Source organism: Equus quagga, chromosome 18, assembly GCF_021613505.1.
Source record: "Equus quagga isolate Etosha38 chromosome 18, UCLA_HA_Equagga_1.0, whole genome shotgun sequence".
NCBI classification, from domain to species: domain Eukaryota; kingdom Metazoa; phylum Chordata; class Mammalia; order Perissodactyla; family Equidae; genus Equus; species Equus quagga.
Genome location: NC_060284.1, coordinates 43,603,486 through 43,628,201, shown reverse-complemented (window position 1 = coordinate 43,628,201; position 24,716 = coordinate 43,603,486). Strand labels below are relative to the sequence as shown.

Genomic DNA, 24,716 nt, shown 5'->3' with positions numbered 1-24,716 from the left:
GTTTATGAGGAAGCCATTTGTGTAAGACTAATTTGGCTGAATCTTGTTTTTCCAAAAGGGCCTGACGTGGCCTGTTGAGCATGCATTGTATATCTGCTTTAAACATTTACTATGTCCCAAAGACAAGAATGATGCCCTTAAAGATAGGGATGTAACTTCCACCCCTAGATCGGCATTCTTTAAGGATAAGCATCTCTTCCTGGAAACTAAGGATTAATTACCATCCTGCTATGCTCACCTTGTGACCACTGATCTGCTGTGCCAGCTAAGCATCTCGTGACAGTAGCAAAAGATATACTCCTGTCATGTGTGATGTAAGCTTTGTTCCAAGATGGTATATAACCACTCTGTACACCACACTTCTTTGGTGCGCTTCCTTCCTTGGGGAAAGGTGGCTCTGGGCTATAGTCCTCAAACTTGGCTCATAATAAACTCACCCCAATTTTGATTTATAGATTGACTATGGAAGTCGTGTTGACAATTCTCTGAATTTGAGGGGGTGTGAAATTGGTTTCTGCCATCAGAAGGTTTAGATCTACCTTGTCTTCTTATGCATACCCCATCTGTTCTAGGGAGAATTTTAGTTAGTTTAACTTATCTTATGGGACCACCCAGGTTTGTTCTCTATTTACCAATCTTCCTTTCTTATTCTTTGACTTCCCCAGTAGTAGGTAGCTTGGTAGTTCTATATACAATTATAAATTCATAAATTGGCCTTCAGGTATCTATCATTCTTTTGTGAGTTTGGAAAGAATGCGCCAAGGTTTGCCAAGTATCCTATGAACCTAGGTGAGTCCAGCATCAAAGTTCTAGATTATAAAACAGAGAACAGGCACTGCAAATAGCCGACTAAGAGGAGCACAACCACCCAGGCTCAAATGAAACAAACAGTCTTCAGCAGCGTAATTTCAAACAGACAAGTGAGGCCTCACAGAAAAGTCCTTTCCATCTGGCTGGGAAACCTTTGCCCTAGGATACCATCAGCTGATTTCAGCAGCATGTGATAAAATAAGACACAATTCAAGCAAATATTCTGTTGAAGGAGGTTAAGGAAGTCAGGAAGTCTCTGCAGGACTTGGCAAGGAGGGTTGACTTCCTCCCAATTAATACAAGTAACTAAGGGCTTTCGATGGCCAGGAGATTAAGAGTTTTTATGCAACTCTGTATGGGTTAAGGAAATCGATGGGATACCCTGGGGGCAGGCTGACAGAGTTAATAAGTTAAAGGAAAAGGCAAGAATGTTTGAATTTGTTTGCACTACAAGTATAGTACAGCTGAATGTCCCTCAAAAAGGTGGGAATTTTTACTGGCCTTGGATGGAGGTGAAGCACTGTTTGAAGCTTCTCTGGTTCTCTCTTGGGAACCAGGATAAAAGCCTTTCCCACATGTCTGTAGCTAAGCCAGACTTTTATGGAAGGAAAGCAGCAGAGTTAAGTCAATGTGAAATATTACCCAAATTCAAAGTACAGGGATTCTTTCATTTCTACTTCCTGCCTAGTAACTACAACCATACTTGGACCTTGTTTTCTGAGTGATATGTAGAGAAGACAACTAGATTCTTCTTTTTGACAGAAATGAAAAATGCAAAACAAAACCTTTGAACCACCGGTAGCCTCTGAGAGAAGAGCTGTATGATCCATAGAGACACTGCTCAAACTAAAAAAAGGAAAGACCTGTTCTTTGCAAGTCTTTGGACATTCAATGAAGCTGCAATAGTTGAAGGTAGGAACCAATTTCAGAATCCCTGAACGTTCTCATCAAGTAAGATCAAATACAGTTCTACATCTTACCTTGAGAACAAAGGCTAAAGAGATGGATCAAAGAGGAGAGACTCAGACAATTTAAGAACAAAACAGGTATATTTCTATTGGACTACCTGATACAGAGGATAGTGTGGTAGGGATGGATAGTATGAATGACAAATAATACAAATATATTTTATTTGAAATAAACAAAATGCTTACACAGCTCAACAGATCACCTGGAAACAAACTCTTGCTTGACTGTATTACTGAGCAAAAACAAAGCTTGAAGCACAAACACCCTTCTTTTTTGACATGTATTTGGAGATAGGTGGGAAGACACTACTTGGTTTTTAAAAAACTGACCTTCCCTTAAGGCCTGGTCATAGAAGTGTAAACAATGTAAATGAATCCACCATTACCGGTTGTCATATCAAATCTATGTCACCTGTGTATTCTGAGATCACACATATACCTGCCAATATACCTGGGAAGGGTTGCTATATCACAGTTACATTTGAGTTCTTGGCAGGCAGGACTGAAGAGGAGCAATTTGGAACAAGTTGTACATCCTATTTAGAACAAATCACTAGTATTTCCTTAAATAACAGGTTACAATAGAAACATACTGCCTGGAAGCTATCCTTTTCACTTTGGTTCATTTTTAGTTTTTGTTTGAGATTTACATAGTAGTTTGACTCATTTGCTTACAGTACAATCCTGCCACAAAGTATTAAAGCACAAGATACCTATTACTCCTTCAACATCTGCATTTTTCAAGTTTTATACTCTACTACATCCCTAGTATGTCAGCAGTTCTTGAATATAAAAAAAAATAATAAATGGGTAAAACTCTTCTAAAAATGCAGATGTCTGTAACTATAATGGTGCTAAATGAGGGAAGACAATGAGGGAAGATAAAAAGGCAAACACGTTCATGTGCAGGGAATGTGGTTCAAGTCTTTGGATTAAAAACAACTTCCCCAGAGAAGCTGGCTATAATGGAATTTCCAGAAAACTTCCTTTGCCCCCCACCAAAAGGACCTGAGAAGTCCCAATCCAAACTTTCAAAAACTACAGTTATGAGATGCTATAAATGATGATCAAAGCAGTTGCAGAGGGAGAAGGATGAGTGTGTCTTCCATTCAGCTATAGTTTGTAGCATGGCCTCTTTAGCTGTTGGTGGATCAGTAAAAACCACTGAAGTACCAGAAGTGCTTGGAAGGACAGGGGTTGAAAAGTACTGAACCTATTACCTGTCTCTATCGATACAAGGCTTCATGGCTAGGAAAATTTTCTAAACAGTAAAACAACTCCAGGATAGAACTCTTTCTTCATCATTAAATGTGGCAGAATTTAAAAAAAAAAATTTACAAGTAGATATAGTAAAAACAGAAAATTACAAGGCAGAGAACACAAAGGAATCAAGACAATGCTATAGGTTCAACAGTATTCCATGAGGCTAGAAAACCTGTTAACTCTGAAAGCCCTAGCAAAATACCACTCTTGTTTATAAATCACTTATTTATCATATGACCACACGTTGAATCCTTTCTTTCCACATATTGATGAATCCTACATCCAGCCTTTAAGCATTTTGCATTTCTTTGCCAATCTTGTAGCTGAGTATCTTGTTCCAGTCGATTTTGGTGCGGGTAACTGGAAGCTGCCGGCGCAAGGCCTTGAACGTGGTGTCTGACATTGTTTGATAGTTTTCACTAATTGCTGTCTGCAATAGACAATTGAAGATAAGTTGTTTGAACAGAAATGTGATGGCTGTAAATAGGAAAGTAAGTCTGTAGTTAAAGGACATGCTTCAGCCCCCTAAGAAGCACAGACAGGACATAATGTTTCTAGTAAGCTCTTCTCCAAACTCTAAAGTGGGTTAAGAAGCGCACCTATATTATTTCTAAAACTAGGGCTATTGTCCCTTCCAATGTTGAAACCTTGATTGTAAGCAGAGGACCAAGTTGCAAGGTCTACAAAGTCTCCATACTTAGTAACACTGAACAACACATGTATTTATGTTAAAAGGACACAGAGAAGTCTAATAAAACATGTTAACAGCAAAATAATAACGTACTAGATCTAGAAAAACTAGTTCCAAATCTTCTTACCTGATACTCATTTTCTGCATGTTCTATGATTTTGATAAACTCCTTGGCAGTTTGAGCTTCATTCTAATGAAAGGAGGAGGAGAAAATATGAATTTTTAAAAATGTGTAAGCAATGAGTGAATAAAGATACTGAAAAGTCCATCTTTTTTTAAAGATTTTTAATTTTTCCTTTTTATCCCCAAAGCTCCCCAGTACACAGTTGTATTTTTTTTTGTTGTGGGTCCTTCTAGTTGTGGCATATGGGATGCCACCTCAGCATGGCTTGATGAGTAGTGCCATGTTGGTGCCCAGGATCCACACTGGTGAAACCCTGAACCACTGAAGTGGAATGCGTGAACTTAACCACTTGGCTGCGGGGCTGGCCCCATGAAAAGTCCATCTTAACTTACGCTTTATAACAACTTATAGTTTATCCAGTGTTGCCATGCACATTACTTTCTTTGATTCTTACAACTCTGTGAAGTAGATCTGTTATCATCACCTTCCTTTTGCAGATGAGATAACAGAATCCTCTCAAGTGATTTGACCAAAATTATACAGCTTTTGAACGATAAAGATGGGATCTGAATCCAGGTTTTTGCCCAAAAAACCCATGCTCTTTCCAATCTACCGCAGTATGCCCAGAAGACATCATTATGATGTCTTGAAATTTTTACGCCTATATCTCTGGTTTAATATGATATAAACAAAGCCCTCAGACATATCAGTCACATGTGTTAAGCTCATATACTCTTCTATTTGCTACTTATGATATTAAACCAACCAATCACATTCTGTTTTACATGATTCAGGTACAAAATAAACTGAATCTCTCTCCTCCTTTCACCATTAAGTACAACAGAATTAAGGGTAAGAGGGTAAGATTTAACGTCTAGAGCAGTAGTCCCAAGATTCTTTCAAATAGTCAAAACTATTCTATTTTCATAATAATACTAAGACAAAGTTACTTGCCTTTTTCATTCTCACTCTCATGTGTATACAATGCAGTTTCATAGAAGCTACATGATGTGTGATGACTTCATCACTTTGAGGGCTAATGGAATGTGTGAAGCACATATGAGAATCCAGTTGTCTTTTATTAAGTCAGACATTACACAATTTATAAAAAGGTAAACCAATGCTATTCTTTTCACTAATTTTTTTTTTGGTTTGAAAAACAGTTGTTTTTCATGAAAATGTTATTTAGGTTAACAAGTAATGGGTTTGTTACTGTTATTAATAAATATTTTTAGCATTTCTCAGTTTTAATTTCTAATAAGGTAAATATTGATAGATATGACACACCTAAAGAAAAGCTATTTGAGGGTGTTTGATAACGTCTAGGAATATAAAGAAGTACTGAGAATGCAAGAAAAATTATGCCCCTTCTTTCTAGGTATAGAGCACCTTACTTTTTGATTGAATACTCCTAAAGATGTTCAGTTTCTCTAACGATATGGATGCAGCTCCACAGGATTTAGTCTGGCAAACTTTCCTGCCTCCTGGTATTTACTGATGGAAGATACTGCTGTTGTTGAGTAAATCTCACAACTGAGAAAGAAGGAAGTTTGAGCTCTCCAAAGCCATTAGCACTATTCTGAGTCAGACTAGGAACTAATATAGCTGGTTGGTTATAAACTCTTATAAGCTGCCAAAATCAAAGCACTGAAAACAAATTGAATTTCTAGTGGCAGAATCAGTACTCAGGATCAAAACTAATTTTTTAAAGAAAAAAAAAAGACACAAGTCAGGCAGATATTAAATATTTCACACTCACCGAAACAGTTACTGAATCCTGTACATCTTTATGACTAACCAACTGAACATTGCCATCTTCATAATAGTGAACCTGTGTGAGACAAGTTTGAGCAAGTTTATGTGTAGTTCACAGAGAAACCTACTGCTTAGACACAAATCTATGCCTTACGCCATCCCCAATCTTTATCAACTCTGAACGAATAATTAATATGACCAATGTTAATTTACAATAGTGGTTAAAATTCACAGAACATTTAAATTTAAAAATTCTCTCTTTCAAACAGATTAGAGGTTACCAGAGGGGAAGAGGGTTGGGCGGGGGCGGGGGCGGGGGCGAGAGGCATAAGGGGTAAAGGGGCGCATATGTATGATGACTGAAAAATAATGTACAGTTGAAATTTCACAATGTCATAAACTATTATGACCTCAGTTAAAAAGAAATCCTCTCTTTCCTTATCAGGGAAAACTAATTATTAATTAAGTTCAACAAACATTTTATGATATGCTTATTGCATTTCAGGTACTATGCTAGGCAGTGCAGACACAAAGATCCTAAGATTCCACTCTTAACAGTATTAAAATAATTTAAATCATGGAACATTAGCATTCCTCTGTGAAAACCAAGGAATTTTAATGGATTTTAATCCCTTACACATCTCTCCAATACTCTATCATCAATATTGGTAAGTAGATCTGATCAGGTGCAGGAAAAGCTTAATTGAGGGTTAAAGATAGGATTGAAAAACAAATATTCTACTGGTAAATTAGACTACAGAAATAAGTAAGACAAAAGCAGTTCTGAGGATATGAGGTAAAATAGGGTGCTACAATTATGGAAACAATTAGCAAGAAGGAGGGGTACACAAGACACAGACTAACCAACCAACACCATATAAGGCTCAGGAATTTTTGGCAACTTACAAGAGAGTTTCAGTCACCTTAACATGGCTACAAACTGGTCGTACAGAACAGGATGAGAGTATCCTTTTATTAAGTGCATTTGAACAGGGTCTTGAAAATAGGAGTTGTCACCTAAGTGGACAAGGTAGAGAAGGGGATCTAGCAAGGGGATTAAAAAAACCACAAGAGAATGGAACACAACCTTTTTAGTTTAGGGAGGAACAAAGAACTCACCGCAGATGAGTATGTGTAAAGAGTAGTGTGGCAGGAGGACACTGCTATGAAGTAAGCTGGAGACAGACTGTGAAGAGCTAATTGCCTTCTAAACCATGTTAAGAATTCAGGCTTTATCCTATTATACAGGTGATGGGGACTCAGGGAAAGGGAATGTTTGAGATTACACAAGATTACACTTGTGTTATGAAGAAAATAAAGTGGAGGGAGCTGAAATCGAGGGCATAATGCTAGAACAGCAATCTAGGTAATGCCGGTTTCCTTCATCTAGTCCATACTACCAGGAGATATTTGAACAAAAAGGAATATTTTTAGAGATAAAGCAGAAAAGGAGAAGAAAGGAGCAATAATTTGCATTACTATAGCTATTATTTATTGATTCCTTACTATTTGTTAGGCACTACGCAAACATTTTACGTATTCCTTATTATCTCATTCAATCTTTACAAAAACTCTGAGATAGGGACTACTGTTAATCCTATGTTACAGATGAGGAAACTGAGGCTCGAGGCAGTTTAATAACTTACCCACGTTCATATATCCAGTAGGAGAAGGAGCTAGGATCTGAATTAGGTCAAATACCCAAATTAAAGCCTTATTTAAAATGCATAATATTTCCCAATGCTATGTTTTGTCAAGAAATTAGAAATTCCCTCATCCAGGTAGAAGTAAAGTGTATCATAAGGGACTCCTCTCTCCTAAGATGTCATCAGAAGGGGATAAAAACAGCCAAGCTTCATCTAGGCAGAAACCATGATCCCATTAGAAACAAAAGGACTTCCCTGGACAACATAAACCCACTATGTAGCCTTGTTTAAGGGATAAAAATTGGTGTCTTCCCCAATGGGGACAAATAGCTGGCTCTGTCCAGACAGGCAAGAGATGCTAGACTTTCTATACTCTCTCCAAACACTTAAATTTCATCTTTTGGCTTTCTAAAAGAGATTAGAGAGGAAAGGACAATCTAACAATATACTGGAAAAGCAGGGAGTTGATAAATGCCTGTGATACATGCAAAAACCAGAACAGCAAAGATATGGGCAAAAAAGACTGGGTTAAATAATGATGACATATAAAGGCTAAAGTTCCAACAGACAAGGACAAAGATATTCAAAATACAGGTGAATCACAACCCCAAACACCAGTTTTGTTTTTTTAACTTAAAAAACTGAAAGTCCAGAGGTTGAAAAGAACACTGGGAAGGGGAGAGAATACAAATAGCATGGAAGACAGTAAAAAAAATAGAGATCTGTCCGGAGAAGACACAAGAACTTGTATATTTGCAGCATATCTCAGAATCCATGCAGGACACATCTTTTTTGTCCAAGAATAAAAACTATGCAATTCGTTTGAATGTCTATCATGTTTCTCACGAATCAGGACATGGATAGGAATATAGGGTAAGGCCACTAAGTCTTGTAGTTCATGAACTCAACTGAAAATTCTAAAAATATCAATTTCATTATCTAACACACTAATGATAACTTTACTTTTTGCGGGAGGCGGGGTGGGGGGAGGAGGGATCAAACATTTTACTGAGGGGTTTGGGGGAGGAGTTGAAGGGCTGGGAGGACAACGAGATCTGATACTGTTGGCTTGGCTGGGATCTCCCCAGCTTCACAGTTGCCAAAAGCAATGAAACCTTTTCTTTTTCTTTTTTTTTGAGGAAGATTAGCCCTGAGCTAACTACTGCCAGTTCTCCTCTTTTTGCTGAGGAAGACTGGCCCTGAGATAACATCCATGCCCATCTTCCTCTATTTTAAACGTGGGACGCCTGCCACAGCATGGCTTTTGCCAAGCGGTGCCATGTCCACACCCAGGATCCAAACCAGCAAATCCCGGGCCACCAATTAACTGCTGCACCACTGGGCCAGCCCGATGAAACCTTTTCTAAGTCTCATTCACTAATAAAAATTTCAACATGACTCCAATCAACATAAATCCTCAGAAACTGCTGCCTTCCCAGAGCTACTCTTTTGCCTATAGAATAACCAAAGGGCTAAATATCTTAATGACTTTTCCAAATAACTCTCTGATTATTAAAAGATATGTAAATGAAGTAAGCCTTTCCCCAAAATGTGATGGGACACACTGTGGTTAAAAGGGGTAAATAAGGTCTGGGTACTGGGCCCTGTTATAAAAGTCTTATCAGAAACTATCACTCTTTGTGATGTGTGCTCTTAATTTATAGGTTTGCATTGGCAAAGCTGAAACACAAGTAACTATTTCCTTCTAGAAGGAAAATAAATTTACTTACATAAATTTAAAATAAACTGCCAGGTTAATGCTGACGCCATAGTTACAAGAGGTCTAGAGCGTTAGGCTCCTCATAGATATGATTAATAGAAATAGAACAGTATGTTATCTTAGTTTGGGCTCCCCCAGAAGCAGACCTAAAGATTTGAAAGGAAGAAGTTTATTTGAAACGTAATCTCAGGAAGCACTAGTAAGGACTGAGGAAGTGAGACACAAAAGGGAAGAAGTATGGGTGCATTAATGATCAGGTTACAACTGTGGGCACTGGATTCTGGAAGACTAAGTAGAACATGCTTCAGAGTTACCCCACCAGAGGGGTGAGGAAGCTGGCATATTTATCTACCAACTCTTACACAACAATAAGGGCTGCTCCAGAGCTGTGAACTTAACACTTCCAGCTTGCCTCATCTGGGCTGGGCATGATCCTATAGCCAGGAAAAGTTCCCAGGAAAAGTTGCAGCTACTTGTATAGCAGGAAGCTATCGGTAGGTATGAAAAGAGTGGGTACAGACATCTATTACATATGTTTTGATTAAATTATACCATTAAAAAAGGTAACTCTTGCCAACTGTTATTAAAGCAAGACTTAATACAGTATAACAAAAGTACAATTAGGTACTGCTCTTCTCAGTTATCAGTAACTGTTTACTCTGACCTTAAGAGTTAGTTGGGCCTAAGAACTGAATCACCCTCAATTTTAAAAGTCAAACCTCTGCTAGCATATCAGAAGACTTCAGTCCAGATAGCCATCAAACGAGTTGATAAGCTCCTTATTCACCTTTCTGTATTTCCTGACACCAGCATTAGAAATCTAGTCTGCTTGGTTATTTATATTCCATTACGTGATGACACTTGACCATTCTCTCTAGTTTCTGTTTTATTTACTTGATTTTAAAATATGCTGTCACTACTGTAAAAAAAACAAAACAGCAAACCCATTCATTTAGCTTTCTTCAGAGCTAAAAGTTAAGTTTTATATTCAGTAATGTGCTGCATAACGACGTTTCAAAGATGGACCACATATACAACAGTGATCCCACGGTGATCCCATAAGATTAGTACCATATAGCCTAGGTGTGTAGTAGGCTACACTATCTAGGTTTGTGTAAGTACCCTCTATGATGTTCACACAACAACAAAATCGCCTAATGACACATTTCTCAGAACATATCCCCATCATGCAGCAATGCATAGCTGTACACGTTTATGTGCACACTTAAATGAGATGATATACACGAAAGACCCTAAGTAAGTCACAGTAGCTGCTATATAGTTACTTCTTAATAATTATTTATTCTCTTCTCTCCTAGAACTGCTGTTTGATAATTTCTGGAAAGATCTTAGGTTATCTTTGAAAAAGAAAAATAACAAGCAAGCAGTATACTCTGCATGACCATCCTTTATCAGCCCAGAATAGCTCTCTCTGTTTAACTACTTCCCCAGGAAAGAAGTTTCTATTTCCATTCACTACCATAGATCTCCCTTTGCATCTACATATACTTGTTCCTTATTTCTAATACCAGCACAAACACCAACTTGCATGTTTGTTTTAAAGATGTGATGTTTTAACATGACCTATTAACATGTTGGGATCTCACCTGAATCTTAAGTACTCCAACCACCTGGGCTGTAGGTGGTGTGATAGTGAACTTCCACTCTGATCTCCAGCGACCATTCCTATAAATTAAACACACACACATATATCACTGCGGAATTAGCAATAAGCTCAAAAAAAGAGATTTCCCACTGAGACAGAGAATTTAGGGAAGAGGAAAAAAAAAGAAACAAGTCATTTCCAGTTTGACAAATGCAAAGTTCTCTCCACTCAAATTTAAGTTTGTATCCAAGTGGCCTAATCATAAGCCTTTTCTAAGTTATTTTGACTTTCATTTTTCTTTTTTTTTATATTAGAGTAGAAAACCATACCTATTCTGTTCATGGGAGGGTTTCCCACAAACAGATGGATGGGCACCTGAGTTATGTAATTAATTCAAGCATTAATACCCAAACCCAAGCAAAACTCAGACTTTCAACTGGGCATTTTATTAATCACTTATTCTCACTCAACAGTACTTTTTAAAAAGACAGATTATAAAATCTTAGAATTGGGAGAAATCTAAATGATCATGTGTAAATCCTTCATTTTGCAGATGGGGAATAGAGCCTCCAAGCCAAATAACTTATCCCAGGCTAGTTACATTAAAAACCAAGTCTCAACTGCTGGTTTGGTTTCTTTCCAATATAAATTAAATACAAATAGAAGAGAATATTACTTTCTTACCAGAAGTTTTTGGGCTGAAACTGGTGGCTTTCAATACATGCAATAATGGTCTGTTGCCCATCTATAGTTTTAGCATAAACCTATTGTTTAAAAAAAAAAAGTTAGACTCCGAAAACCTATTTACTCTAAATGATAAACACTGTACAAAAGCAGTGTGTTAAATCCTTGGGGGAGACAAAGAATCAGATAGGATGAGCTTACAACATGGGATATGAACACAAAGCAGAACAGGTTAAGTTCTAGAGGAGACAGTGACACAATGATACAGAGGGGAATACTGCTCCTGGTTTAGGGTACCAGGGAGGTGGCCATTAGGCTGGGCCTTACAAGACAGATGAGATTCTGATAAGCAGAGACTAAGAATAAAGATAAGTAAACAGTTCAGGCAGGAAACTGGGGGCTTGTTCAGTGAAAGGCAATTAGTTCTGTCAAGTTAGAGCGCGTGTGTGAAGTAGACTAATGGAGACAATATAGGATGGTAGATTTAGGTGATGTAGTAGTAGATGTAAGGTAAGAAGTGTGGATTTTATTCTACAAGCAATGGACAGACACCAAAACAACAGGACCAGAACTATTACTTTGGGAGAATAACCAATATGGGTGTGCAGGGTAAAATGGAAGAAAAGCTGGTAAGTTGGTAACGAGGCCACAGAATTAATCTAGGTAACAAGTTAGGGCAGTATCAATGGGTATCAGGATGCAGAAGCACAATCAAAAGTCTAGGAATACATTGCAAGCGAAGGGCAAAAGAAAGGAAGGAGCCAAAGTACTTGTATGCTTGGATGACTAGAAAGATGGTGGTGTCATTAACAAACTGGGAAATTCAGATGGAGATGTCCAGCTAGCAGGTAGAAACAGCAACTGTTATTTAGTGTGACGGAGGTGAACAGAAATGTGATTACCAAAGGAAAGCAAAAAAAAATAAATAGTGCTGTATAATCCACAAAATGTTTTTACATGTACTTTCTTTTGCTCTAATAAATCTGGTGAAACACATTGTTACCATCTACAGATGATAAGGTCGAAGTTCCTAGAGCTTCTCGCCCAAGGTCATTCAGAAAGTCAGAGGTAAAGGTAGACTCCAAACACCAAATTCTGTTACTTTCTCTATATTAAATAAAGAATGAGTTTTCAAGAGAAAGAAATACAGCAATGGGAAATGCCTACATTTATAAAAGTAGGGGAGGAGAAAAGAAATAAGTAGAGACAGAGTAAGAATAATGAGAGGGTGCTGACATACCAGTCTAAGGAAAAGATAATTTCTAGAAGTAGCTGGTTGGTTTCAGCGTGAAATGCCATATACATGTCAAGGACCAAGAAAAGGACACTGGATCAGGCAATTCAGGAACCATGAGTAACCTCAAAGAACAGTTTCTATACAATAGAGACTGAAGCCAAACTTCACAGGGTTAAGAAGAGGGTAGGTAATGAGGAAATGGCACTGGTAGGAGCAGAATGTTCCCTGGTTTGGTTGTGCAGCAGACAGAGGTGAGGGCAGGGAGACAGTGGAGGAGAGGGAGAAAGGGCAGGGTGGAAAGAGATGAAAAGAGAAGTAACTTACAGGAATTATTATGACTGAGGAAAAGGTTTTTTCCCCCTTAAGGACAAGAGAAATAAAAATATTTCTAGGTAAAGAGAAATAGATCAGAAGAGAAAACAAAGTCACAAGAAGACATCTTGAAGTAGACAGAATAGTATGAAATCAAGAATAAGGATCCTTCTTCTTCAGATTCAAGTACAATGGAAGAAGAGGAAGACTTCTGAGTGTAGAAAGAAGAGAAATAAAAAGGTTTCAAGTCATTCTCAATCCTGTTAAAATGAGGGGGATTAGATGCCTGTCTAAGGACAATGAGAAAGGTTTGGAACACACTATATGGAAAATATCATAGGAAATATTGCGATGAGATTAAGAATTACTAAGCAGAACAGATTAGGATATAAGACACTTGGGTACAGTGGATACTGTTAGAACAACTCCATGACTTTCCATAGCTCATTAGTTAGCTAAGAGAAGAAGCGAGAAAAGGACAGTAGGGTTATTCAGTATGGAAGCTTTCCAAATTAGGAATGGGTAGTGACAAACTTTGAATACGTAACAAATGGTAAGTTGAAAGTATATTTAGAATTGAATAGTCCATTTCTAAAAGAGAGTGTGTCATATCTCCCTTACCCACCATAATGAGTTTTCTCCATTATTTAAAAAGAAAAAAGCTCAAACACATAATAATAACGATATCCAACATTTATGCAGAGTTTACTTTGTGTCAGGCACTTTTCAAGCACCTTATAAGCATTAATAACTCATTTAGTCCTCACAAAAAGCCTATGAGGTAAGAACTATTACTTCCATTTTATAGATGAAGAAATTGAAGTACAGAGATGTTAAATAATTCGCCCAAGGTCACACAACTAGTTAAGCGGCAGGGCTAGGATTTAAACCACTTAGTATGGCTTCAAAGTTAGTGTTCTTAACCAATATTCCATACTGCCATTTAACTCAGTATCATTACATACTTAAAATATTCTAACCAACATTTTTCTTAATCATATGCCACAATTTTACAAAGGAGAAATCATGATAGAGCCAAATTTATCGTTTTTTTAGAGCCAAGAGGTAGTAAAAGAAAGTCACATTACCCATGATTTTTAAGACACTGTTTTGTTCAAATAGTTTTGACTATCCAGTGAAAGCATCTAAACTATGTAGAAACAGCTTTCTGCAAAAATATCTATACCCAAAAGTCATAAATGCGGCCAGTGGCTTGACAATCTTTACTTTTTTCCCATGTCCAAGCTAAAGACCTTTAAAAACTTTTTTTGGATGGATATAAGGGAATTTATTTGTTTTTAAAGATTGGCACCTGAGCTAACAATAGTTGCCAATCTTCTTTTTTTATTTCTTTCTGCTTTTTCTCCCCAAGTCCCCCCAGTACATAGTCGTATATTTTAGTTGTGGATCCTTCTAGTTGTGGCACGTGGGACGCCACCTCAGCGTGGCCTGACCAGCGGTGCCATGCCTGCGCCCAGGATCCGAACCAGCAAAACCCCAGGCCGCCGAAGCGGAGGGTGCGAACTTCACCACTCGGCCATGGTGCCAGCCCCCAAAGCAATTTCTGATGAGTAAATAAGACAAATGTGAAATAGGTTACACTGGAGGTCTAAAATTTTTATGCACTGAGATTTTAAAAAGGAATTTTCCATATAAAATTTTCCACTTATACCCCTTTCAAAAACTATTTAGGGAATACAATGCAGAGGAGACTGTAACTAAGAAGTGATGTTTGGCTGGCCAAAGCCCCCAAAGAATAAGGTAATGTAAGAAATAAAACACTCTGTAATAATGAAGCAAAGAGATACTTAACAGTACAGAAGCCGTTGGAATAATGATCTTTCACATAGGCCTTTAAAGCACTGTCACAGGATTCTCTCCATGACTTCAGACCTCCATCCACTTCCTCTGGCTGGGGGTCACTTGCTTCTTTCCGTAAGTGATCAAACTTAAAGGAAATTTTGTTTCTTGGATCTAAAAATCTGCTATTACCCAGGTCACCGTGTTCTGTAATTAAGACCTTCCAAAGAATAATTACAAATATGAGTAACTATACAAAAGATAGTTCTTCCTGTCACATTTTACAAAACAAATAAAAATTCTGAAGAAGACAGTTAACTTTTCATTTAGTCACATTTCTCTGTCATATCAATTTTTCAATCAAGTCACATTTTTATTCTTATAAAGTACTATGTTTATGGGCAAGTCAACTCTAAATTGCAACATTTCCCTCATTCTAACCATACCCTTCATTTCTTGGTTTCTATCTATTACCTATGTATATATACTTTATACATAGCTGTAATAACTTACATAAACACGTTTGTTATTTGTTTTTTACATATTTCATGAATCTTTTCCAGTCATTATACTTAGCATTTAAAATAGGTAATACATTTACATGGTTCAAAAATGAAACAAATATATAGTCACGTCTTTTTCTCACCTTTATTTCCCATCCATCAAATTCCTGACAAATTTCCCATTCCCCACCAGGTAACTGGTTTTACTAATTTAGAACAAGGGTTGGCAAGCTATGTGTGTGGGTACCACCTGTTTTTCTAAATAAAGTTTTATTGAACACAGTCCTGCTTGTTTGTTTTTGTATTGTCTACAGCTGCTTTCCTGCTCTAACAGCAGAGTTGAACAGTCGTGACTGACGTTATGTTCCACAAAGCTGAAAATATTTACCATCTGGCTCTTTACAGAAAAAACTTGCCAATTCTTGATTTAGAGTATTCTTTCAGCATTTCTTTTTTACAAATACAAACATGAATATGTATTCTCCACCCCCCCCTTTTACACAAAAACTAGCATACTATACTGTACTTTTTTTCTTTTTTTAACTTAATGTATTTAGAAGATATTTCCATACAGTACTCAGAGAACTTCCTTCTTTTGTATTACAGCTGTATACTACTCCATTGTATGGATGTACAAAAATTTATTCAAACAGTCCCCTACCAATGGACAGTAAAGTTGTTTCCAATCTTTTGCTATTATGAACAATACTGCAACAAATGTCCTTGTATGTTTACTACGTAAAAATTATGTACATGTTTCAAGTATGCCTGTGGGATAAATTCCCTGAAGTGGGACACATAGGCCAAAGGGTAAATGCATCCAAAATTCTTTTTTTTTAAGATTTTATTTTTTTCCTTTTTCTTCCCAAAGCCCCCTGGTATATAGTTGTATATTCTTCGTTGTGGGTCCTTCTAGTTGCGGCATGTGAGATGCTGCCTCAGCGTGGTTTGATGAGCAGTGCCATGTCCACGCCCAGGATTCGAACCAACGAAACACTGGGCCACCTGCAGCGCAGTGCGCAAACTTAACCACTCAGCCACAGGGCCGACCCCTGCATCCAAAATTTTTATAGAGATTGACAAACTGCCCTCTATCAATAGGGTGTTGTACCAAGTTACAAGCCCATCAGTAGAAATTTTAATTGGCATTTCTTTTCACCTTTTAAAAATAGTCATTTATATTTCCTCTTCTGTGAAATGTCTGCTCTTATCTTTTGCCCACTTTTCTACTGGGTCTTTTCTCTCTCTCTAGTTGAACTCTATTAATTAGAGAGATTAACCCTTTGCATGTGTTTTTGGTTCCGTGTATTTTCCCCCTAATTTGCTATTTGTCTTTTGACACATGTACCATTTTTAATAATACTACATGATATCACAATATTTACGTACCAAAGTATACTTAATCATTTCTGAACTGAGGGAGGTTTAAGCTATTTACAGTTTCTACCATTAAGAAAGCTGCTATAAATTCTACATAAATAAAATCTTCTCTTTAAAAAAAATTCATTGGAAAGAATTCATAGGTTTGAGATTCCTGTCCTCATCACCAGACTACCCTTAAAAAAGCTTGTTTGTAATGATGGTAGAAACAATACATGTAACTGTTTTCCTAAGTCTTACCCTCATAAAGCTTTCTCATTATAACTTTGTAACTTTTATAACTAAAACGTAAATATATTCACATTAAAATTTTAATCTGCACCTCCTTAATTACTATTACTAGGTGATGTAACACTTTTCCAAGTTTACTTTCTATTCCCCAATTGGGTGCAATAGGCTCATGTCTGTTGCTCATTTATCCACTGAACTCTCGGCATCATCCTTAGATATTCAAATAACCCCTTTATCTATTATGTTTGAGGTACATATTTTCTCCTTTTTAAGTCTTATTTTTAAAACTTTTTATTATGCAGAAGTCACTTTGTAAATAAACTTTTCTAATGTTTCATCACTCAAGTTATGATTCTCTTTCCATTTCCTTCCTACTAAATTTTTATAATTTAGGAAATGCCTTTAAACTCCACTTAATCTAAGCATATTGTTGACATGAGGAATCAAAGTTAGATTAATCTCAAATATTTTATCAACTGTTTCCTCTTCCCTTCTGTTTTATGATACTTAGGTTTAAGGACTCTACAAGTGTTGCTTTACATCTTTGTTTGCTAGTATTAGTGTTCCTTCATTGTTGTTCTTGATCAGAATAATCTTGTACAGTTTATTATAATTTTCATAGGAATTGTATGAAACCTATTTCAAAAACAAAATTGCCCATACCATTTATATTTCTTATTCAGAAATGTGGCATTTAAATCTATTTAATTTTCCACTTATTTCTCTGATTAAAATGTGTGTGTGTGTAAGTGTATATGAACTGTGTGGCAGACTCTTGCTAGTTTCTTATGCAATATCCATTCTTTTCTCCTTACTAACAGAACCTTAAAGGTTTTCAAGAAGCAGGTGTAGACCTAAAAAAATGACACTTCTCAGCTAGGAATGATAAAGTGATATGCATTCTGGCAGTAACTTATCAGTGTAAGTTGCTTCTAGAATGGCCAATAGCACCTTTTGCACTTTCCTGCTTACTCCTTCCTGGAACACGGATTTAGTGCCCAGAAATAAAGCAGCTATCTCAAGAGCATGATAATGAAAACCATACCTAAGGATGGCAGAATAGAGAGCTAGAAGCAGCTTCGGTCTCTGATGACATCATGGAGCTGCCATAACAGTCCTAAATATTATCTCTTTACTTCTTATGTGACAAAAATAAAATCTCTATTTAGTTAACCATTGTAGTTGATTTTTTTTAATATGCAGTGATGGCATCTACTTTAATAACTCACACATCTTTCCTTATTTTAGTGTCCATATAATGTCTTCTTCCTGTTTTGTTACGGCTAAGAATGTGATCTCTTCTTGACTACATTTTTAAGCTGGCTACTACTGGAATATGGGAATGTTCTTATATCATGCATCTGGATACAGACGTTATTATTTCAATAATTCCTCTACATTATTAAAGTATACAATATCAACTACAAGCAATATTTATCATTTATTTTCCAGTATTTCTGTATTTTATATTTGTAATTAATCTATTCTCATTGAGAAGATTAAGATAAGCAAAAATATAAACCAAAACAAACAAAAAATAACAAACAAAACAAATTTCCAGTAATCCTGTAATCCCAACACATAGGGAGTTAACATTTTGGGGTATGTTTTCCCACATTTCCTTTTCGATGTACAACTATATACTCTGATTTCTTTGATTCTTAAGATGCATATATTCATTTCCCCCGTGATTTAACATCTCATAAAATGGGATGCATCTTACACTTGGTGCATCTTAGGACTGTGTCATAGTTTAATTGGCAGTGTTTTTTTTGTTGCTGTTTGTTTTCTTTTGAAGAAGATTAGCCCTGAGCTAACATCTGCTGCCAATCCTCCTCTTTTTGCTGACGAAGAATGGCCCTGAGCTAACATCCATGCCCATCTTCCTCTACTTTGTATGTGGGACGCCTGTCACAGCATGGCTTGCCAAGCGATGACATGGCCGCACCTGGGATCTGAACCAGCGAACCCCAGGCCGCTGAAGCAGAATGTGTGCAGTGAACCGCTGTGCCACTGGGCCAGCCCCATAACTGGCAGTGTTTTTTTCTTTCTTGGTGGTAGATAAAATGATGCATCTTTCATTGAATTTAAAATGCATTGATTCTAATACAGTATAACTGTTCATTTAAATATTTAAAAAATAAACTAGCATAATTCAACATATGTTGCCTTATGTTCTAGCTTAATACATCATGAACATCTTCCCAGATCAATATTTATATCAGTTTTCAATGGCTACATAACATTTTGGTCTATAGATATTTAATTTAATATTGGACATTTACATTACTCCAAAATTTCCAATATTAGAAACCTTGCTTCAAATAATCTTTCTACACATTTATATATTTATTTTCCTCAGATAAATTTAGTGGGCTTGTGGCCTCGATTCAGACTTTTAAAAGGCATGTGGTCTTTAGTGCCACATTGCCTTTGAAGCGTACCTTAATGAATCTGCACAGCCCTGTCATACAATGTTAATAACTATAGTAATAATGGGAACATTTGCTTTGTTCCTGTATTTGAATAGGAATACCTGTTTTCCCATTAAATATGTCTCCTGTTATTCTTACCAAGGAGAATTAGAGACAGCAGGAGAACTTGTGTAAAACTCAACTCCTTTTATTTTCACTGCTTTCGTTAGGGCCAGCTCTCTTTTCCTGTCAAAGAAACTCCTAGTTTTATCAGAGAGAGGAAGAATTTCCTAATATGTAGAATATTTACAAAAGCTATGAAAACTAAGACATGAACTTATTCAGCATCTTATCTTCAGATACCTGATTTGGTTTACAGGATTTCTACTACCTTCCAGGCATAGCCTATCTAATAGGAACAATTATTACCTGATCTTCATATCCTTCTATCTTCACAGGCGTGAACTGATCCATGTTATACTGGGCAAATGCACTGTTTTTTAAAAAATTTAAAAAAAGGGGGGGAAGGGAGAGAAAAGAATTACATATAAATAAACACAAAAGGTAGTTCACATAATAGTGAAAGAGAATGTGAAAACACTCTCTGGTGCTTTTTCCCTTTCTCTCCAGACAACTGCTTTCATCATAATGCCTTCTAGTTCTCTGAAGGAATTCTTCTTCACAGAGATCTCAGAAGTGCCCCAAGCTCTGAAAGCACCTTCTCCTCTCCACTCCTAAACTCCAACAGAGCTGCCACTCAGAAAATTCCCAAGCTTTAAGCAATCTGATTATTGTGACCTACTAACAATTTTAATCACTGAGACAGAAGCTTTCAGTAATTCAAAAGAATCTTCAATTGATGCACTATTTTGGAAACATCATCTTCTTTATTCTGGACTGTCTGAGGCAGGAAAGGGTAGGAGAGACCGTAATTAAATGTACTGGAAGGCATCTGACATGGGGAGAAGGTGAGGTGAAAGCTGAGCATCAGTCAAGTCTCAGAGGAGAGCCTAAGGCAGAGTAGAAGTTATTAAAGAAAAGGGATATGAATAATCAAAGTGCATGTCTAATATTATTATTTGTCAAGTGCCTAGATTCATGAAACTCCACATTTTCCGTGGCTCTCTAGAATATCTTAGAAAGTAAGCTAAAGTAAAAGGCAAAAGAAAGATGGAAATAAGCTGTAGTATAAGAAAACATAATACACTTCTATTATTATAAAGTTATCAGTCTTCTCACAGAAGTCACTTGCCAAGGCAAGAGAGAAACATCTCTCTAGCCCAATTTTAACCTACTAAAACACCTGCTAACTAAATACCTCTTTGAAACTTTGATGAAAATGAACGCTGGTGTGTTTAGTGTATGTTCTTTGTTCTAAAAAGATGTACTGAAAACCACACTTCTCCAGAATGCTTTCTAAGGCCTTCTCAGGTTATAGTCCTCACTCTGGCTCAAGTAAAACTCACCTTATTTCTCTTATCTATTAAAAAATAAAATAAAACACCTGCTAGACCACTGGTTTTAAACAGAGCATTAAAGTTTTCCTAGACTTGTCAAGAGAAACCAAAGTAACAAATATTTAAACTTCTTCAAATATTTAACGCTAATCTTCAATCTTCTCATTTTAAGTTACTGGTGTTTTCTTTAACAAATCCTTTCCTTGTAACACCACATCTCCATGCAGCAAAATGAGTCTTAAAGACACTGGCTCTTCAGAATGGAATGAAAATTAAATGTTCATGGAAAATGGATTAATTTTTTTAAAAAAAGGTTAAAGACTAGGGAGTAAATAAGCATTCCATTCTAGGATATGTCCTAAGACTATAGATTACAAATGCCAACACTAAAATTTAACATTTAATCCCATCTCAAGTAAATGGCATTTCCATTCTACCAATTGCATGTGCCAAAAACTTGGGATCATTCTTGATTCTTTTTTTCTCTCACACTTTACATCCATCAGTAAATTTTGTAGATTAGACCTTGAGTATATATTCAGAATCTGACTCCTTCCCACTGCCCCTACTACTACCACTCTAGTCCAAACCACCACAATTTATCTCTGTCCTAATCTAATCATCTTCTAAGTACTCATCTTACTTCAATCTTTGGCCTGCTGCATAGCAGCCAGTGATAGTTCTTAAATATAACCCTCATCATGTCATTCTCTGCTCAAAATACTCAATAATTTCCTGTCTTTCTGAGAATAAAATCTACTCTTTAACGTGGCCTACAGCACCCTACTTAGTCCAGAAGTGCTGGGAATTATCAGAGAATGGTTCTGGTGGTCAGAAGCATAGGTGGAAATCCAGAGAAGACGGTAAATTCTAGGTAGTTCAGGCCTCCATCATTCTATATAGAAGGGAATAATGATGAGGATGACGATTACTGATACAACATGTACTGAGTGCTTACTATGAGGACTATGGTCAAAGAACTAAAGCGCCTCATTAGAAATAAAACTGAACTCTTCATCCCTATGGAAAATCAAATATTTGGGCATAAGACCATTCTCCTTTAGCAAGCAGGTTCTTCAAGAATCTAGAGTCTGTAAGAACCCAAATATTTCTAAACATAAAGCTTTATTGTCAGTGCAGTGAAAGCACTTGAAGCTTCTGAACTGCATACCAAATTCCACTGTCACTCTTAATTAGAAATGGAACAATAGGCTTAGGATGCAATTACCCTTGGGTCTTGGCATTCCACTCCCATCCCTCCTTTAGCAGTACCTTATCAAGTGAAGTACATATAGATTTATTCTGGGTAGCTCTCAAGGATAAAACTAAGACCAATATGGCCGGCAAATTGAAGAACTTGCCTTGTGAGACAGTGAATTCCTTACTATTAGAAGCATTCTGATTGGATAACCATGTATTGACAGCAAGTAGATGAGATTCTTTCAATGAAAGGGCAGAGCGTAGACAGGGGTTGAACTAGCAAATCACAAATGTCTTTTTCTATGGCAGATTCTACGCATCTAAGGGAAATCAGCATTAGAATGTATCTTTAGTGTGTGCCTAAATTAATGCAAAATTTTCTAAATCAATGTATAATTAGGGTATCATTCATGATAACAAATTAGAGTAATGGTATGCAAATTTTAGGTTTGCAGAATCTGTGTCCCAAAACGAGTTCCAAAACAGCAGCACGGACAGGGCAGGAAAAGAAGACTGTTTCTCAGGAAGCAGCTCTTAAAGCAGTTTTCCACAGCTAAAATCTAAACCAATTAAATATCATACCAAATGCCTTTATGATAATTATTCTTGTTCTGCATCAAAATCTTTGTCCCATCTCCCCACCCTACCCTTTCCAGTCATTATCCAATTCTGGTTTCCTCTTTACAAAGGAACTCTGGGCCAGCTGAATAGACTGTAACTGAAACAGAACTTTCTATGAAGAGTAAAGGACAGTGAGCAGTGATAAAGCTAGATAACAGGGGGCCTTGAAAGCTAGACAGTGCTCAGACTTGATGACAAAAAACAAAAAACACCACTAATGCTTTTGAGGACAAGGACAAAATAAAAATAGTATTTCAGAAAGATTAATTAGCCTGACCATGATAAGGAGTCAACGACTGGGTAGAATAATCACGCTATTATCCTATGGTTAATTCTAACTATTAAGGCACTTTACGAATATCTGCTATTCTTTGGCAATTTGAGCAATACCATTTCTCAACAGTAGCCTAATCTTTCTATAACTAGCAGTTCTAAAAAAATTCAACAAGGAACTATAGAAAAAAACCTAACAGTTAACATTAAATTCTGCTTTAATAGGGAAAATCTGGACAAAAATAAAATAAAAATAAATAAGACCATATATAACAAGCTTTAAGGAAGTAAACAACACTTTGAGGAAGCATGTTTTCTCCAAGAAAAAAACGACTAAAACTGCTAAAACCAACTGCTTTAATTTGAAGAACTTAAAACTTAATTTTCAGGTTACTATTAACATGGTTTGCCCAAAATTGGAACAACATGTAAGTGGATTTGAAAAGAGACTTACTGTGCTGCCCCTTCCCTGAGGAGATTGTCATTATTAAGTAGTAGCCGAACATCTGAGGAGGAAAAAAATGTTAAAAGATGTTAAAATTAAAATGTTCAGTAGAAGACAAACGAGAAATTTTAGCAGATTTTCAGATTAGATTTTTTAAAAATCAGGCTTTGTGAGGTTAGTCTTTGGATACAATGTATGTGTGGAAATTCTAAAAATGCAAACAGACGCGCATGTTCATAGATTTGTAAATAATTATTTGTGGTACAATAATCCAATAATAACTTCTCAAGGTATTCCATAGCAAATGAAAAACATGGTTTACAGAAGGTTACAGTTAGGACTGTTAGCTTTGTATCTAAAGAATTCTTTAAAATTAGATTAAGAATTGCAGGCTTTTCTATAACATCAGACCAAGAAAGCTGGGCACCACTCAGTCAGTAGCAGTGAAACTGCTAAACATATTTTTCTTTGGAGAATCTAACGTGGGTGCCTACAATCTTTTTAAAAAGCTGTGTGTCAAGAGCCCAGTCACTTATCTTTTGGAAGAAGAGGGTCCTTGTTACTAAGAAACTACCAAGCATTAGCTCCAAGAAGGAAAGCTAATTATAAGCCAAATGCCACTGACACTCAGAGCTTCTGAAAGGTGCTGGCAGAGGCCAATGTGTAGCATGCCAATAAAAACCAGCCCTCAAGTCACAAGTAGCTTGCCAATTCTTAATCTAATGCTTTGGTATCAATTATTCTCATGATTCTCTTGTAAAGTACTTTCAATTGTCAGAAATAAAACAAGATACTTCTAACTACAAAGACCATAAATTTTTGTTAAGTCAAGAATTTATCTGAGCTAATCAGTTGGATAAAGTTTAAAATAGAAGGAGAATCTTCTGAGAGCTCAGTTACTGAAAGTTTACATTTGGTCAATATGGAAGAAAGACTAGGGAAAGAAAGGCTGCATTTTCTTCTCTTGATGTTAGTACTCAAAAGCCATAAACAAGTATAAAAGAAGAATGTCTTGATTTACTTCTATTGTACTATTTACTCCTTATAGTAAATGTTTATATGTTGACCGAGTTACTTGGAAATTATTGGTTGTTCTCTGACGTGTGGGGCTCTGGGCCAGGGACAGATGAATATCACACAGTTCCTCTAAACAGATAACCTTCTAATGTAAAACTAGAATTTCAAAATAAATGTTTGCTAAACTGAACCAAGGTGCACAAAGATTATGATTTTATTTAAGGGGCAGGTAAAGAATTAATTTAATAACTTATAATGGGATTATGATGATTGATATTACCATGAAGTTCAAGATGCCTCATCATTTTTCATTCTGTAAGTTCAGACAGTGAATAGTATGGAAGGTTGTAAATGTATTGGAATAGTCATTCTCAAACTGGCTGTGACTCAGAATCACCTGGGATAACTTGATGAAACAGATTATCCAATTCTACCCCAGACCTCAAGAATGAGAATCTTAAGAGGATGATGATACTGGAATCTGTATATTTAACAAGGTTCCCAGATAGTGTCAGTTCAGTTCCAATGGCTCTAGAAAGTGTCCTATATTATGCCTCTT

At 36.5% G+C, this 24,716-nt stretch overlaps 1 protein-coding gene across 1 annotated transcript in view; it reads right to left on the bottom strand.

Annotated features, from left to right (window-relative positions):
- Positions 1-1,923: 1,923 nt before the first annotated feature.
- The window catches only part of CAPZA1 (capping actin protein of muscle Z-line subunit alpha 1), a 45,443-nt gene continuing 22,650 nt past the window's right edge, over positions 1,924-24,716 (bottom strand). Inside the window, exons 3-10 of the mRNA XM_046645859.1 lie at positions 23,150-23,201; positions 19,574-19,637; positions 14,630-14,836; positions 11,268-11,347; positions 10,585-10,663; positions 5,616-5,687; positions 3,860-3,922; positions 1,924-3,471 (exon numbers count right to left, since the gene is read on the bottom strand). Coding sequence (XP_046501815.1) covers positions 3,331-3,471; positions 3,860-3,922; positions 5,616-5,687; positions 10,585-10,663; positions 11,268-11,347; positions 14,630-14,836; positions 19,574-19,637; positions 23,150-23,201 — 758 coding nt within the window. The 3' untranslated portion in view covers positions 1,924-3,330. The remainder of the gene's footprint in view (positions 3,472-3,859; positions 3,923-5,615; positions 5,688-10,584; positions 10,664-11,267; positions 11,348-14,629; positions 14,837-19,573; positions 19,638-23,149; positions 23,202-24,716) is intronic.